This window comes from Leptonychotes weddellii, chromosome 10, assembly GCF_054177405.1.
Source record: "Leptonychotes weddellii isolate Sample4059 chromosome 10, ASM5417740v2, whole genome shotgun sequence".
Classification (NCBI taxonomy): domain Eukaryota; kingdom Metazoa; phylum Chordata; class Mammalia; order Carnivora; family Phocidae; genus Leptonychotes; species Leptonychotes weddellii.
This window is the reverse complement of record NC_138378.1, coordinates 21,878,749-21,895,966: the sequence shown is the minus strand read 5'-3', so window position 1 is coordinate 21,895,966 and position 17,218 is coordinate 21,878,749. Positions and strand designations below refer to the sequence as shown.

Genomic DNA, 17,218 nt, shown 5'->3' with positions numbered 1-17,218 from the left:
TTTTTCAGAGTCCATCTTCTCTCATGGTTCGTCCACCCCTCCGATTTCCCCCACTTCATTCCTCCCCTCCCGCTACCTTCTTCTTCTTCTTTTTTTTTCTTAACATATCTTGCAACAATAATACTAGCTTTTATAACACCCATGCATTAACTCTTACTGAAATCTTTATTTCTTCATACATCTTCAAGGTACTGTCTAGTGTCTTTTCTTTTCACCTTGCAGGCCTCTCTTTTTTTTTTTTTTTAAAGATTTTTATTTATTTATTTGAGAGAGAGAGAATGAGAGACAGAGAGCATGAGAGGGAGGAGGGTCAGAGGGAGAAGCAGACTCCCTGCCGAGCAGGGAGCCCAATGCGGGACTCGATCCTGGGACTCCAGGATCATGACCTGAGCCAAAGGCAGTCGCTTAACCAACTGAGCCACCCAGGCGCCCCAACCTCTCTTAAGCATTTCTTGCAGGGTAAGGTCTAGTAGTAACAAACTTCCTCAGCTTTTATCTATCTAGGAATTAGGTCTGTCTATCTGGGAATTTATTTCCACCTCACTTTTGAAGGATGATTTCACCAAAAATAGGATTCTCAGTTGACAGGTTTTTTTCTTTTTGTACTTCAAATATATCTGCCCACTGCTTTCTGGCCTTTAAAGTTTGTGATGAGAAAGATGCTAATTATCTTATTGAGGATCCCTGTATATAATGAGTAGCTTCTCTCTTGCTAATTTCAAGATTCTGCCTTTGTCTTTGTCTTTTGAAAGTGATTATAAATGTGTTTTGGTGTGGGTCTCTGAGTTCATCTTAATTCATTGTATTTGTTGGACTTCTCATTTATATCCATGCCCTTTATCAAATTTGGGAAGTTTCCAGCCATTATTTCTTCAAATATTCCCCCCACCCAATTCCTTCTCCAACCCAACCCCTCTCTCTTTCTCATGCCCCTTCTCTTAAAATGCATATGTTGGTCAACTCCGTGGTGTCCCACAGGTCCCTTAAGTTCTGTTCACTTTTCTTCCATCATTTTTCTTTCTGTTCCTCAGATAATTTCCACCATCTTATCTTCAAGTTCACTGATTCTTTTTTTTTTTTTAAAGATTTTATTTATCCACTCATGAGAGACAGAGAGAGAGATGCATAGGCAGAGGGAGAAGCAGCTCCCTGCAGAGCAGGGAGCCCGATGCGGGACTCGATCCCAGGACCCTGGGATCATGACCTGAGCCGAAGGCAGACGCTTAACTGACTGAGCCACCCAGGCGTCCCCACTGATTCTTTCTTCTGCCTTTGAATTCCTCTAGTGAATTTTTCTTTACTATTATTGTATTTTTCAGCTCCAGAATTTCTTTTTGATTTCTTCTTAGGTTTTCCAACTCTTTGTGGACATTGCCATTTTGTTCACACATTGTTTTCCTGACTTTCTCCACATATTCCTTTAGTTCTTCAAGCATCTTGAAGATGGTTGTTTTATTTTTTAAATATTTTTATTTATTTATTTATTTATTTATTTATTTATTTATTTTTATTTGACACAGAGAGAGAGAGCACACAAGCAGGGGAAGTGGCAGGCAGAGGGAGAGGGAGAAGCAGGTTTCCCACAGAGCAGGGGAGCCTGATGTGAGACTTGATCCCAGGACCCTGGGACCATGACCTGAGCCGAAGGCAGTTGCTTAACCAACTGAGCCACCCAGGTGCCCAAGATGGTTGTTTTAAAGTTGGCTGGTATATCTGACATCAGGTCTTTTTCAGGGACAGTTTCTGTTGATTTATTTTTTTTTCCTTTGAATGGCCATATTTTCTTATTTCTTTATATGCTTTGTGATTTTTTTTTTTGAAACTGGACATTTGAATCTAATAATTTGCTATCTCTGGAATTCACATTCTCTTCCTTTTCCAAGGTTTGCTGTTTTTGTTATTTTTTATTTTGTTCTATTGATTGTGGTAGGCTGTTTCTTTGCCCAGGATCAGCCTGAGGCATAAACTTAAGGTCTTCTTAGGTCTTTCCTAAGCCTTTCTATGGTCACTTCTTAATTTGCATATGTGGTTGTATATGTGGTTGTTTTTGAATGTCCTAGTATGACTTCCATAATGTCTGACTTCCAAAAAGGGAAAAAAAGAGAATTGAAAGGGGGAATGGGTGCTGGCCCTTTAAATCTACTGAAAGTCACTTTGACTATAGAGCTAGGGGGTTGCAACAACGTGAGGAAGTGCAACAACATTGACCACCCACCTTTTTGTCTGTACCTCTGTGACCAGAAGCAGGAATCAGCAATCAGAGCACAGATCCTGATATTTGGAGGACAGGGTTCTTTTTTGCCCACCCTGGTTCAGCAAACTAAGTGCAAGCTCCTCCAGGAACATGTGCACTGCTGTCTGCCACAGGTAACTGCTACTGTGCTAAGAGCCAAAATTAAGCACAACTTACTGTGCGAGCTTTCCCCTGGAAGTCCTAAGCCTTCAGTAGAGTTTAGAATTCCTACATAGTTACTTAGACAGATTCTGTCAGTTCTGGGATCGTGACCTGAGCCAAAGGTAGTCATTAACCACTAAACCACCCAGGCACCCTGTCATTTCCATTTTTAATTTAAGGCTCTAAAAGGCCCTACCAAAGGTCAAATAACTAGTGCATTTGCAGAGCCATGAGTCTAATAAGCTTTGGAGCCAGGCAAATCTAATTCTGCCTGACTCTAAAGCCTATTCTCTGAAAGTATGAAAATGTGGCAGAAGTTCTTATTGACAATTAGACTATGCACAAATTTCTAAACAGAAGTATAATTAAAGAATTTGTTCATTGTTTTTCTCTCACAGTGGCCATCAGTATTAACCTGTTAAGAGTCTGTTGAGCATTTACTAAATGCTCAGTAACTGGGGTTTGATGGGCAAGGGTAAGGTTATGAGTGGGTGGTGAGAAGAGCAGAGCACAGAAATGTTAACATTAACAAGCTTTTTCTTAACACCTAAACACTGAGCTTGTTATTCATAATATAAGAACAAGAGGTGTAAAACCCTTGTTTCCTACCCTCTGAAGCTTACAGCCTAGTTACTTCAGGGGCCATTTCTGTAGCATCTACATGTACAGAGTCTATAGAGATAATACAAAGACAAGTAAGCCTGTCTCATGAAATTCATAGTCTAAGGGTGAGTCAGACTCACAAACACTTTCAATATAAGATATTGAGTTAAAAGGAAACACCAGGTTCTCGTGGGAGCATGGAGAAGGGGGCATTCAGCTCAATATGGGCCATCAGGGAAGCAGGAAGAAATGAATCCTGAACCAACATGGGGGAAGCAGAATGAATGCATCTGAAACACTTAGCAAGGAACACTGATAGTATATGTGTTCTGAACAGAATGATACTGATGATATGGTACTGTAGAAAGCCAATGAATATTCCTAATTGAACTGTTTCCTGAATAGCTTCAAAGTGGAAGTTATCAGACTACTAGCCTTTCCTTCTCTTCCCTTTGCTTTTGTAACTCCTAAAACCAATTCTCTGTGGTGGGGAACTTTTCTTCCCCCCTTTCCTCCTTTCATTCCTCTCTTCCTCCCTCCCTCCCTCCCTTTTATACTCTTTTTGTTTCTGTTTTTGTTTGTTTGTTTGTTCTCTACCTAATAAATATGGAGGCCATAAGAGCTAGAGAAACTCAGGAAGTCTGTAAGCAGAATATGATACTGAATGGTTTGTGAGATTAAATATAAAAAGGGAGGGCATCAAAAGGGAGACAAATGCCAACTGCTGGCTCACATTTACTGGACCCCTATTCTGACTCCTCATACCATGCTTTGGGAACAGAGATAAATCTGTCCCATGGGTTGAAATGAGCAGGCCGTGTGTATGGGCAGTAAATGGAAAGCATGTGTGCAATAGTGGGAAATAAAGCAAAATGGGATACATTGTGGGGCGCCTGGGTGGCTCAGTCAGTTAAGCGTCTGCCTTCGGCTCAGGTCATGGTCCCAGGGACCTGGGATCGAGCCCCATGTCGGGCTCCTTCCTTGGCGGGGAGCCAGCTTCTCCCTCTCCCTCTGCCTGCCACTCCACCTGCTTGTGCTCTGCCTCTCTCTATCTATGTCAAATGAATGGATGAAATCTTAAAAAAAAAAAAAAAAAGGATATATTGTAAAGGGCCTGGAAAACAAACAGGAGTTTAGACTTGATATGGTTAATATCAAGAGTCCTTTTAGGCTTTTGAGCAGGTGGGCAGGGGGTAGTAGGTGGGAAAGATTTGAGAGAAGGAAGACTGATGTCGTACAGACTAACAAAAGGCTGTGTCTGAGTCTAATTATGGTGATAAGGGTCTCTAGGGTATGGCAGCCGGAATAGAAAGGAGTAGGGAACATTTTAAAGAAAGAATGGACAGAGTTTGTGGATATAAAGAATGTTTACCTCTAGGATATCTATTTTTACCTTAGAAATGTCCAGTTACTTGGACATGTCCACCTGCTTTCTTTAGCTTCTTTACATAAAGATACAGTAAAAATAACTATTTTAATGTCCTTGCTACTAATTCTATCATATGTATCATTTCTGGGTTGGTTTCTATTGATGGATTTTTATCCTAATTATAGGTTATAGTCTCTGCTTCTTTAAATGTGTGGTAATTTTTTTTGGATGACCAGACATTGTGAACCAACTATCATCATCTTGTTGGGTGATGTATATTTTTATATTCTTGTAATATTCTTTTTTTTTTTTTAAGATTTTATTTATTTATTTGACAGAGAGAGACACAGCAAGAGAGGGAACACGAGCAGGGGGAGTGGGAGAGGGAGAAGCAGGCTTCCTGCGGAGCAGGGAGCCCGATGCGGGGCTCGATCCCAGGACCCTGGGATCATGACCTGAGCCGAAGGCAGACGCTTAACCGGCTGAGCCACCCAGGCGTCCCATATTCTTGTAATATTCTTGAGTTTTGTTCTGGGATGTAGTTAAGTTACTTGGAAACAGTCTTATTCTTTAAGGTCTTGAATCTAAGCCTTCTTAGACTGGACTAGAGCAGCCTTTAGTCTAGGACTTATTTTTCCCCAATGTTCAGGCAAAAGCCTTCTGAATACTCTTCCTGATGCTCTGTGAATTATGTGGGTTTCCCCCCCTGAATGGTGGGAATAGGTACTAGTCCCAACCCTGTGTGATCATTGGTATTTTTTTTCCTGCTAATCCTTTAAGTGGTTCTTTCCCCAGCCTCAGGTACTTTCTTCATTCCTCTCTGATTCTCTGCCCTGTAAACTCTATATGCTGTGGCATCTAAAGACTTGCAGCATTATCTCCACAACTCAGGGAAATTGCCAGTTTGCCTGGATTTCACCTCACTGCACCATGGGCTGGAAACTACATTCATTACAATTATAAGCTTTGCTTAGTTTCCATCTTTCAATGATCACTGGCTTTTATAACCTGGTGTCCATGAAACCACTGTTTCATATATTTTGTTTCATTTTTTAGTTGTTTCAGGGGCAGGGTAAATTCAGTACCAGCTATTCCATCTTGGTTGGTTGTGTTCATTCTATTTGATGTAACAAAGTTAAGGTTCTGAATAGAAGTATGCTGTGTTCTTAACCATCTGTAAGAGTCGGGTATATACTATCCTAAACTCTTATCACCAGTGTAGTTGATGAATTTACAGTGTTCTACCTTTTAGGGGAAGTAATCAAGTGTCAAAAACATGACTTTGGAGTTGGTCAGACGACTTGTGTTTAAATTCTCTCTTTATCATTAGCTAGCTATATAACCATGGACAGGTTCTTTGAGCTTCAGTTTTCTCATCTGGAAAATGAGAATAATAATACCTATTTATTAGAGTTGTTGAAATAACTAATATAAAATGTGTATCCTAATGGCTGGTACATAGTAAAATCTCAATAAATGGTAGCTGTTATTACCAAAGGCACTTGTCTTACTAGTACTATCATTTTCTGCATAGGTATTCAAATTTGATAAACTATAAGCCAAGTGAGGACATTGCTCCTTTACTGCAAAGCTGTCACTTGTCTTAAATTTTGTGGCTTTCTTGGATGCCGCTGTCTTACAATTTATGATGTTGTTTTTTAATTGTGCTTCTTGATGATACCAAATTTATATTCATAATGGTCCAAGAAAATTTACTAATTAATATAAATTATGTACATAATACACAGGGTAGAATGATTTTGCTAATATGGTCAGTTGATATATGAGACACATGTTCTAAAATAGTTGTAGCTCTATTGTTGTGGTTACTAAGTAAATATTAAAAAATCAATGGTGTTTGTATAAGCCAACAATAACTTAAAAACAATAATGGCAAAATAAAAATATCTCATTCAGAGCAGAAAGAATTACAAAAATAAAATAAATAGGAATACCTTTAAGCAACTACAAGGATATATTTGGAAAAACCTATAATCTCTACTGAGAGACACAGGAAAAACTTGAGTAAGTGGGAAGAAGCTATTTTCTTTTTTTTTTCTTAAAGATTTTATTTATTTATTTGAGAGAGAGAGAAAGTGAGACAGGGAGCCCAAGAAGGGGGGAGGGTCAGAGGGAGAAGCAGACTCCCCGCCGAGCAGGGAGCCCGATGCGGGGCTCGATCCCGGGACTCCAGGATCATGACCTGAGCCGAAGGCAGTCGCTTAACCAACTGAGCCACCCAGGCACCCGAGCAGATTGTTTTTATTCTCCTCTCACCCACGGTGCTTTATGGCAGGGCAAAGAGAACTTTGGAAAAGCAGCCTCTTTTTTCCCAGACTGGAGAGAACAATGCGCAGAGCAAGGAAGGAGTGGGGATCCCACACTCAGAGAAGGTGAAGATGTTAGTGAAGCTTTGAGCCCTAATTAAGCCAAACGGAGGATGCATGGGAAGAAATCCACTCTAGGATCTGTCTGCTTCATCAAAATCCAGCTAGCAATAAGTCAGTAAATGCAGTTAGCCTATGTCAACAGGTCCATCCTTCTCACACAAACCATACCTGCATCATTCCCTCTGGGCATGGGAATACAGCATATGCAACAACATATACACTTGTCTGAAGACGCCATTTATCACTGCATCTTTCTCAGAGAGTCTTATGAGTTTTATCCTCTGCACCTTAGTAAAACCTCTGCCACTGTAAGGCACTACTGGGGACCATTCAACAATTCTGCCCAGGCCTAGGGTCTTCTGGGACCACTGACTTTAAAAAAAAAAAACCATCACCCCACCCTCTGGGTGACAGAGACCAACTGCAATGCATTCCTTTTCTCTTTGCTTCAATCTCCCTCCTTTCCTTGTCTCTCTTCCTCTCCCTATCTCTTCTTTTCTCTCTTCTTCCTTCATCAGCTCCCCTTTCCCGTCCTAAGCCTTGGTGGTCCTCCAGCTCCACTGGGACACTTATAAAACGCGGTCAGAGCACCAGCCCAAAGAAACACAAGGAAAGCAAGAGGGCACATCCTCTTGCCAGGACCCCTGGCCCACCAACCTGACTGCCTTCTCTGTCCCACTCAGGCCTCCAAGAATGAATATCCTCCGCCTACTCCTAGCCACACTGCTGGTCTCCCTGTGCTTCCTCACTGCCTACAGCCACCTGGCACCTGAGGAAAAGCCCAGGGATGACAGGAGCCTAAGGAGCAACTCCTCCGTGAACCTGTTGGATTTCTCCTCTGTCTCTATTGTAGGTAAGTAGCCTGTCTTGGTGCCTAGTCTCTGGACTCTGGCCCATGAGAGGGGGCTACAGGATGTCAAACATGCTCCCCAGGATTCATTGACATACATCAGAGTTCCTTTGTGCTTATTCTTCAAAGTAATGCTAGAGGAATAAAGTATTCCTTGACTCATGGTTTTAAAAAGCCCTGCATACCACTAATCTAATATGCAGCTTCACATGTTAGAGGCTCTGAGAAACCCTGAAGTTAAGACACCTTGTGAATTTGGTTTAGCTTAGCATTTCTGAAACCTACTGAATCACAGAACTGTCAATAACAAAAATGTTAGAGAATGCTGCGGAATATAACCGAGTGTGGGATGAACTAGTCCTTTCAGGGTTGAGAACTGAGAATGACCGCTCGGGGGAAAATATCAGGGGCATTACAGCCTGGTATCAAACATCTTCTAGTTCAACTTCTTCTGATGAAAATAATAGTAACAGATATACTCCTTGTGTGCTAGGCACTGTAAAGTGAGTACTATTTTTTATTCCTACTTCACAGTTGAGGAAATTGAGGCTTAGCAAAGTTAAGTGACTAACATGAGATCACACAGTTCTTAATTGGTAGAGCCAGAATTCAAACCCAGGTGTTTAATTCCAGAACCCAAGTTCTAAACTAATGTCCCTCACTGCCTTGACTCTCACTACGAAAAGAGAATATTCTAGATGTATCAGGAAAGTAAGTCTCACCTTTGATCACCTTTGATGTGCCGGACTTCTCACTTTATAAACATATCTTTTTTATCCTCAAGACAACCCTGCAAGGTGGATATTACAGTACCCTATTTACAAATGAGAAAACTGGATCTTAAGAAGATTAAGTAGGTTGCCTAAGGAGACACAGTTGTTAAATGGCAGAGTCAGGATTCAGATCAGGTGTGCCTGGCTCCACAGCTCTGAGAAATGAAAATTAGGAATACAGGAAACACAGGTCCATCCATGTACATGACACTGAATCCATTTTTCAGGGCCTTCTTGGATTTCCTCTTTGCCTTCCCTCAGAGGACACTTTTCTTTCAGTCCCTGGCTCCAGGTTAGCAGCCAGGCTAACAAGAACCTGTTGGCCTAAGTCCCAAGTTGTGATTTATCCACCCAATCCTTCTTTTCCCCCACCCTGAGACTTCCTGGAGGCCCCTCCGATTCCTCCCACTTTACTGCAGTTCATGACCTCCAGAAACATCTGGCTTTGCTCCTTCTGTCTCTCTTTGAAGTGCTGAACAAGAAATCCAAAAAGATCAGCAGAAAAGAGGCGGAAAAGAAGAGATCTTCCAAGGTAGGACTGGAAGTTCTCATTGTGGGGGTGGGACTGGACTTAAAAGAGAATTCTAGCTGGGAACTAAATGAAAGATTTTCCAGCCTTACATGAACAAAAGAAGCTGAAAGCTGTCTAAAGGCTTCCTGGCCTCAAGCCCTGAATCAGACTCCCACAGAAGCCCAGAGAGCTAAGGTTCACTAAGCAAAATAGCTTACTTGCTAAAAAGCATCTTATATGAGCTAGCCCTCTTACTGAAATATCACCATCACTCATTCTTTTGAATGAATGCACTGTTTCCTAAAGCTCAGTTATTTCAGAACCACTTCCCACAATTTTTTTTTTTTGAAAGCTTTCATTTTTAAGTAATCTCTACACCCAGCGTGGGGCCTGAACTCACAACCTCGAGATCAATTGTCACGTGCTCCACTGAGCCGGCCAGGCACCCCCCCACAATTTTTGCCATAACCGAGTTTCACTTATTTACTTAATATATTTGTTTAAAATTAAAACCTAAGGGACCTGGGTGGCTCAGTCGGTAAAAAAATAAATAAATTAAATTAAATTAAAACTTAAGGGGCACCTGGGTGGCTCAGTCAGTTAAGTGTCTGCTTTCAGCTCAGGTCATGATTCCAGAGTCCTGGGATGGAGCCCCAGAGAGGGCTCCCTGCTCAGTGGGGAGTCTTCTTCTTCCTCTCCCTCCCCCCACTTGTGCTCTCTTACTCTCTCAAATAAATAAATAAAATCTTTTTAAAAATTAAATTAAATTAAAACTTAAAAAATATGTAACTATGATAGAAAGTCAGTATCACTTGCCGTAAATATAAGGTAACCATAAAAATAAGTATAAAGAAAATAAAACATTATTAGTGGATTTTAGCTGGATGGGGTCGCCTGCCAAACGCTCTCAAGCTGAGGCTTGTTCTCTGTATTAAAAGTCAGATTAGAAAGTGTTGGGAGAGGGCGCCGGGGTGGCTCAGTCAGTTAAGCTTAAGCGTCTGCCTTCTGCTCAGGTCCTGATCCTGGTCCTGATCCCCGAGTCCCCATGTCCTGGGGCTTCCTCCCTGTTCAGTGGGGAGCCTGCTTCTCCCTCTCCCACTTCCCCTACTTGTGCTCTCTCGCTCTCTGTCAAATAAATTAATAAAATCTTAAGAAAGAAAGAAGGAAGGAAGGGAGGGAGGGAGGAAAGAAGGAAGGAAGGAAAGGAAAACAAAGGAAGAGAAGGAAGGGAGGAAAGAAAGAAAGAAAATAGGAAAGTGTTGGGAAAGCATTAATGATATATCGGCACCAAACGGAGCCTTTAAAGTTGAAAGAGACTGAAAAAAGAATCCTTTCTCACTGTGTGATTTAATGTCATTTAATACTCATGTACCACCTAAAATCATACTACCATGGCACAGGTTCCCACACTGTGGGAAATACTGGACAGAGGCATTGTTGAAACGCACACATTATTCCTGTCTTAGACCTGGCACTGTGTGATTTTGAGCAAGTCCCTGCTCCTCTCTAGACCTTCTGTAAACAAGCAGATCAGATGATTGACATAAGAATACATAGCTGACAAATATATTTGTATGCTAGGTATGGGGATTATAGAAGTGAACAAGAGAGGGACGCCTGAGTGGCTCAGTCGGTTAAGCGACTGCCTTCGGCTCAGGTCATGATCCCAGGGTCCTGGGATCGAGTCCCGCATCAGGCTCCTTGCTGAGCAAGAAGCCTGCTTCTCCCTCTGCCTGCCTCTGTCTCTCTCTCTCTCTGATAAATAAATAAAATCTTTAAAAAAAAAAAAAAAAAGAATTCTGACTTTCCCTCAACTGGAAAAAAATTAAAAAAAAAAAAAAAAGAAGTGAACAAGAGAGATATATCCCCACTATCATGGAGTTTACATTCTTGTGGGGAAAATAGACAAAGAGCAAGTAAGCCAATAAATAGGTAAAATAAATTCAGATAATAATAAACACTGTAAAAGAATTAAAGCATGATAATGAAAGTGAAGAGTGGTCTCAGAAGCCCTCCCTGAGGAAGCAGCACTTACGTATTGAAAAATTCAGTAATCTCAAGCAGCAACTCCCAATAGAAATACAATGTGAAGAGCACCTGGGTGGCTCAGCGGGTTAAAGTGTCTACCTTGGGCTCAGGTCATGATCCCAGGGTCCTGGGATGGAGCCCCACACCGGGCTTCCTGCTCAGTGGGGAGCTTGCTTCTCTGTCTCCCTCTGCTGCCCCCCCTGATTGTGCTCTCTTTCTCTCATGTAAATAAATAAAATCTTTATAAAAAAATAAAAAAATACAATGTGAGCCACATATATAAATTTAAATTTCCTAGTAGCCACATTAAAAAAAAAGTAAAAAGTACGTGTAGTTAACTTTAGTAATATTTCATTTAACCCAATATATCCAAAATATTATCATTTTGATATAAAATGATATAAATATAAAAAGTGATATATTTTATTTTGTGTGTGTGCTAAGTCTGAAACCTGGTGGTGCATCTTTACACTCACAGTACGTCTCAATTCCGATGCTAATTTTTAATAAAGTCAACTGTAGTGCTAACAAAAAAAAATTGTTTAAAGAAAAAATTTTACACTGCTATTTTAAAATGTAAATTAAAATTAAATAAAATTTGAAGATTCAGTTCTTCAGTTGCACTAGACACATTTCAAGTACTCAGTAGCCTCCTATGGCTGATGGCTACGTGGATTGAACAGCACAGCAAAGAATGGTTTCAGGAAAGTGGGCAGCCAGTTCAAAAGCCGTGCGGCAGGAACTCATTTTCTGCGTTTGGTGCACGTAAAGAAGGCAGTGTGGGAACAACAGCTCAGCTCATACAGGTGGGCGGGGCCAAACCTGAGGGCCTCAAGAGCCAAAGTGAAGTTTATGGTTTATTCTAAGTTCAAAGAAAACCCACTGGGGGCTTTAAGCCAGAGTGGTTGCCATCATAGGTCTTCGGAGAGGTCCGTTTGGTGCAACGGAGGATGGGCTGTAAGTGGGCCAGAGCAGCAGACCAAAGAAAGTGGCTTGGCCTAGGGTAGCGAGGTGGTGAAGAAGTGGGTGGATCCGGATTTAATGTGAAGGCAGGACTGACAGGAGATTTGGGAATACACTGGAAGGGGGAAGACGCAGAGGTGGTGAAAACTCTAGAACTGAGTGGGATCCCCTAGGGAGAAAAGTGGGCCAAGCCCATCCAGGTAAGTAAATGTTAATGGGTTTGGACGCAGAGGGTGGATGACTGGGGGAGGCAGGGACCCCTGGGGCCACTTGTGGACATGAAGTCCAGGGGACAGTGGTGCAGCGGGTGGGGATGTCTGGTCTGGGGCCTCCACTGCCCAAGGAGTTCCCAGGCAGACGTGAGGACTGGTGGGGTGGGCGTGGCCGGCTTGGGCAGCCCCGGCGTTTCCCCGCAGAAAGAGGCTTCCATGAAGAACGTGGCCCGGCCCCGGCCCCCGCCGCCCAGCCCCTGCGTGGCCACTCGTGACAGCTGCAAGTCGCCGGCGCCGGCCTGCTGCGACCCCTGCGCCTCCTGCCAGTGCCGCTTCTTCCGCAGCGTCTGCTCCTGCCGCGTGCTCAACCCCGTCTGCTGAGCGCGCCCAGCCGCCTCCAAAGGGCGGGTGATTTCTAATAGGTGTGGCTTCCCCGGTACCCTGGCGCGCGCGTAGTTACTTAGGTTGGGGCGGAGCTTTCAGGAGGCGGGACTTCAAGAAGACTTGGCTTTGGCAGGGCTAAAACCCAAACATATGGAGGCTACTCCAAGGTGTGTGGCTGTTTCTTTAAAGGACCCCAAAGAGCCTTTCCCTTCCTCCTGGCCCCTTCACAGCCGAAAACCCGTGGACTGCGCATGCTCTGTCGCCTGGGCCTGGGAAACCCGCTTTCCCGGGCCCTAGGATTGCATTCTCCTTAAGCGCTTCTCTGCTGGAGCCAGATGTTCCTCCCTACCTTTAAAACTGGGAACACACAAGGGGCGCCTGGGTGGCTCAGTTGGTTGGGCGACTGCCTTCGGCTCAGGTCATGATCCTGGAGTCCCGGGATCGAGTCCCACATCGAGTCCCACATCGGGCTCCCTGCTCGGCGGGGAGTCTGCTTCTCCCTCTGACCCTCCCCGCTCTCATGCTCTCTCTCTCATTCTCCCTCTAATAAATAAATAAATAAATAAAATCTTAAAAAATAAATAAATAAATTAAAAAAATAAAACTGGGAACACACGAAGCTGCCTGTCAGGAGCTCGCTATGAAGGCTCGCACATGAGCTGTGTCTTTCCACAATGTCAGCTTTTTCATCATAGAGCAAGGTTAACAATTATAAAGCAGGTTTGGTATTCTAAACGCAGTAACATTTCACCACGTGTTTAACTTGGCTTCTTAAAGGTCACGCAAAGCAGAAGCCACACAACAAACAATATAGAACAGAGGACAGGAAGTTAACAAGCCAAAGGTGTAAATCTGTGAGCCAGCAGTTGAGATAAGGCCTCACTCCGGTCTGGGTCAGCTCTTGGCACTTACTGCTTATTATGTTCAAGCATAACATAACAAGAAGGATCTCTGTTCTTTTTGGACATCAGGCAGCCTTCAGCAGCAGCTGCCTTTTTGAAGTGACCAGACATAGGTCAGTGTCAGAGGAATCTGACAGTTTGCTGCAAATATCCTCTTTTTTAAAGGGTTTAATCAGTCTTGAGCCTTTGCAGACCTCCTCTGTTTCCATTGGTTATCACTTCTGAATGTGTCAAAAGCTGGTGCTGGTCTCAGTGATATCTGGTCTTAGCTGCAATGCCCTTAGCTGCTTGCATCACTGCTTGACACGGGCCCCTGCTTGACATGAGTGATTCCATCTTGCTCTCTACATTCTACCCCATGATTCCTTATGACAAATCTTTAAGGGTCATACAGGAATCAAATATGTCTTAAACTAGGGTCAGCAGTACTAGTTTGCTAACGTGGAAGAAGGTAAATCCAAATCATTCAATTGTGTTTTCAATGAGAATCAAATGAAATCAAATAAATCTCAAATCATATGAAATGTCAATTGACAGAAAACAAAGATCACATCAAATCCAAACAAGTTAGATACATTAAACTAAGTCAAATAAAGCAAAATTAAATAAGGATTAAATTTTAAAACTCCAACTCAAAGTCACATCTAATAAGAATTAAGTCAAAAAGAAGAAAAACTAAATCTAAACTTTATTAAGGTAAGTTCACAAATCAACAAAGCAGTCAAATAAATGAAATAAGAATCACATTGCCAACTACAGGCAGATAAAAGTACAGAAATACATATGGAATCTTCAACATAGGCTCTCGGCACATCTAGAAAGGAACGGTGAGGGTACGGTTAATCAGTCTTGTAATTTTTCCTACTTAAGCTTGAGGGAGCACAACATTTTAATAGCATGTTTAATAAGAACTATAACAAAAATAATAGCTAAAAACAATAGAAGGATTTCCCTATTGGATTCTGAAACGTGTAGAGAGAGAATTCCTTTAAATATTTTAAAGGGTTATCGTCAGACCATGAGCCAGAACAAATCATGTGTTTGAAGGGTCTTGTTAACAACTCTAGAAAGGAACATTTATTGCATAAGTTTTGTATATTTTTGTTCAATGCAGCTAAGTTGGTGTTAATGATGGCTGAGGCTGCTTGAATGGCCTTTGTATCATGTTCAAAGTGGGTTAGCTTGTTGGTCAAGGTTTTATGGGCTGCTTTGAGCCCTTCTAAGTTTTCATCTAAAAGTTTATCAATTTTGTTAATTTTCACCCAAGGTATTTCTGTTATATTAGTATAAAATGTTGAAAAAATTTTATATGAATATTCTGAGACAAAGGTACCCATTTTGGTAACATTACTAAATGTTACACTAATAGCATACAATATTTTAACACACTCATTGTCTACGGTTATGCTAGTATCATTCATTCTGCTATGATTAAAGAACATGACCTCTGAAGGGCACCTGGGTAGCTCAGTCAGTTGGGCAGCTGACTCTTGATTTCAGCTCAGGTCATGATCTCAGGGTCCTGGGATAGAGCCCCAGTCGGCCTACACACTCAGCGGGGTGTCTGCTTGAGGATTCTCTCTTCCTCTCCCTCTGCCCCTCTCCCTGCTCACATGCTCTCTCTCTCTCTCAAATAAATAAATAAACCTTAAATAAAAGAAAAAGAACGTGACCTCTAAGAAGTTATTACCACAAGTTATCCAGTTAAAGTGTCCCATGTCCAAAAGTAAATTTTCAATAGATGTTCTTGTTAAAGGAAAAAGATTAGCATTGATTTCCAATTCATGGCAGGTATAATACATGTTATTAGACCATTGAAATACCATCTCTTTGGATAGTAAATATCCATTAATCCATGAGGGTGTATGTGTTGCCAGAAGTGCTGTACTATAATGTATTTATTGTGGTACAGCATCTGTATCATATGCTAATAAGCTTTGACCCCCTAAAAGTCTTTTTTTTTTTAAGATTTTATTTATTTATTTGACAGAGAGACAGAGAGAGAGCGCACAAGTGGGCAGAGCAGCAGGCAGAGGGAGAGGGAGAAGCAGGCTCCCCCTGAGCAGGGAGCCTGATGCGGGGCTCGATCCCAGGACCCTGAGATCATGACCCAGGCCGAAGGCAAATGCTTAACTGACTGAGCCACCCAGGCGCCCTGACCCCCTAAAAGTCTTAACAATGAAAGTTTACATTGTCCTATATTGTCACAACCTGATGGTCTGGAGGTGTCTAATTGTAAGAGAGACTCCATCCAGTCAGAAGAATACTTTTTCCTGCTACACGAAATGCTTCTGATATCATTCTGTGCTCTCTCCAGTAGGTTATTGATTCTGCAGCAATTATTTTTTAGTTGTTCTCTTATGTAGAAATGTCTAAGATCAAGTAAATTTTGCTGGAGGGCCTGAACTTTATGGTCAATGTTATAGTTAAATTCCAGTTGGTGGGCATGATAATCATGCATGGTTGAGACAGTGGAATGTGGTTCTCTGAATGCTTGAGGAGATCTTGGAACCTAAACATCCTACTGGATTTAGTAGCAGTTCACATGTTTTTTAAATGCAAGTAGTTCCTGCTTAAGAGTCTAGATGTCTGCTTTCTGAATTCCAGAGAAAATTAAGTTGGAGGTAATGCCTAGCCCCACCCAGGATTGTAGGCTTTCTAACTCTACCGATGGGTGGTTGGTTGGGCCATTCATGGGTGGTTGTTCCTAGCTCTGTGGCATAAATTTTACATTCGGGTTGTAAATAGAACAAATTGAGTTGTTCCTTTTGGAAGGTTATTTCCAATCTCTGTGGCATAGGTTTGTATACAATTCTCAGAGGGTTAAGTAATTAGGTTCAAACATATTTGGCTTGAGTTTTGGTGGTGTGTTGCATGTCATGCGTCCATTGTGGCTTCCAATGGAAAATTCTCATACACACCGTGTAGTATTCCAACATCCTCTCTCAGTAATACATGGGCCTGAACTATTGGGTAGTACACCACATTTGTCAAAGGTGATTCTTTTAGCTATGTAAACTGGTATAGATGAATCAGTTCTGGTTATATTCTCATAGATATGGTGCTGTGCTGACCATGTATTTTCCATGCCTTGTGCATCTGATGGTTGGATCAATGAAAAGAAATATTGCTGCATATCTGGATCAATATGTGTCACTAAATTTGCATTAAAATCACTTCCCAATGTTTCCCACCATGCTGGTGATTTTCCTTGTATAATTGAGGTTTTATTAACCAAAAGATAGTAAAAATGTATTGGACGTAATTGTTACAATGGACATATCGGTATGATCTCTTCCTTTGTTATGTAGTGTAGGTTGACTTCAGATTTTGATATTAAGGTAGCATTGTATGTGCCATTGAGTTGTCTTATACCCTGTAGGTGTGAAAGGACCTAAGGTGACTGGACTTAGAGCTGCAATGCCTTTAGCTGCTTGCATCATTGCTTGACACAGTCCCCTGATTGACATGAGTAACTCCATCTTGCTCTGTACACTGCCTCCAAAACCAGGGAATGCAGACCAGCTAGGCAGAAAATACACATTAAGGACCCTCCAGTCCCTTACCCTTTCCCCCTTTTAAGAAGCTCCCCTGCCCGCCCCTCCCCCCAAAAAAACAAGAAAGGCTAAAACTCCTTACACGGTCTCACTGGGCTTTCTGTCCTGGGAGGTCTGCAGATAGAAATTGGGGTGGCTGGGTGTGACATGTGTCCCTGCAGCCAGAAGTCTCTGGCCTGAGAATCCTAGTTTTAGGAGGCTCCTAAACAAAGGTACCACTTGTGCCCACTCTTCCCTTTCTCCTAGGAGTTTACAGAGATTCTGGGGCTGGAAGGAATTTC

At 42.1% G+C, this 17,218-nt stretch overlaps 1 protein-coding gene across 2 annotated transcripts in view; it reads left to right on the top strand.

Moving 5' to 3' along the window:
* Positions 1-16,706, top strand: part of ASIP (agouti signaling protein) — a 28,568-nt gene extending 11,862 nt beyond the window's left edge. Inside the window, exons 1-4 of one of the 2 annotated variants that reach the window (XM_081832999.1) lie at positions 1,670-2,367; positions 7,441-7,610; positions 8,851-8,912; positions 12,299-16,706. In XM_081832999.1, coding sequence (XP_081689125.1) covers positions 2,345-2,367; positions 7,441-7,610; positions 8,851-8,912; positions 12,299-12,475 — 432 coding nt within the window. In that variant the 5' untranslated portion in view covers positions 1,670-2,344 and the 3' untranslated portion in view covers positions 12,476-16,706. Of the gene's footprint in view, positions 1-1,669; positions 2,368-7,440; positions 7,611-8,850; positions 8,913-12,298 lie in introns of those variants that run through there. The other variant, XM_081833000.1, reaches the window with a different exon arrangement.
* The last annotated feature ends 512 nt before the right edge of the window (positions 16,707-17,218 follow it).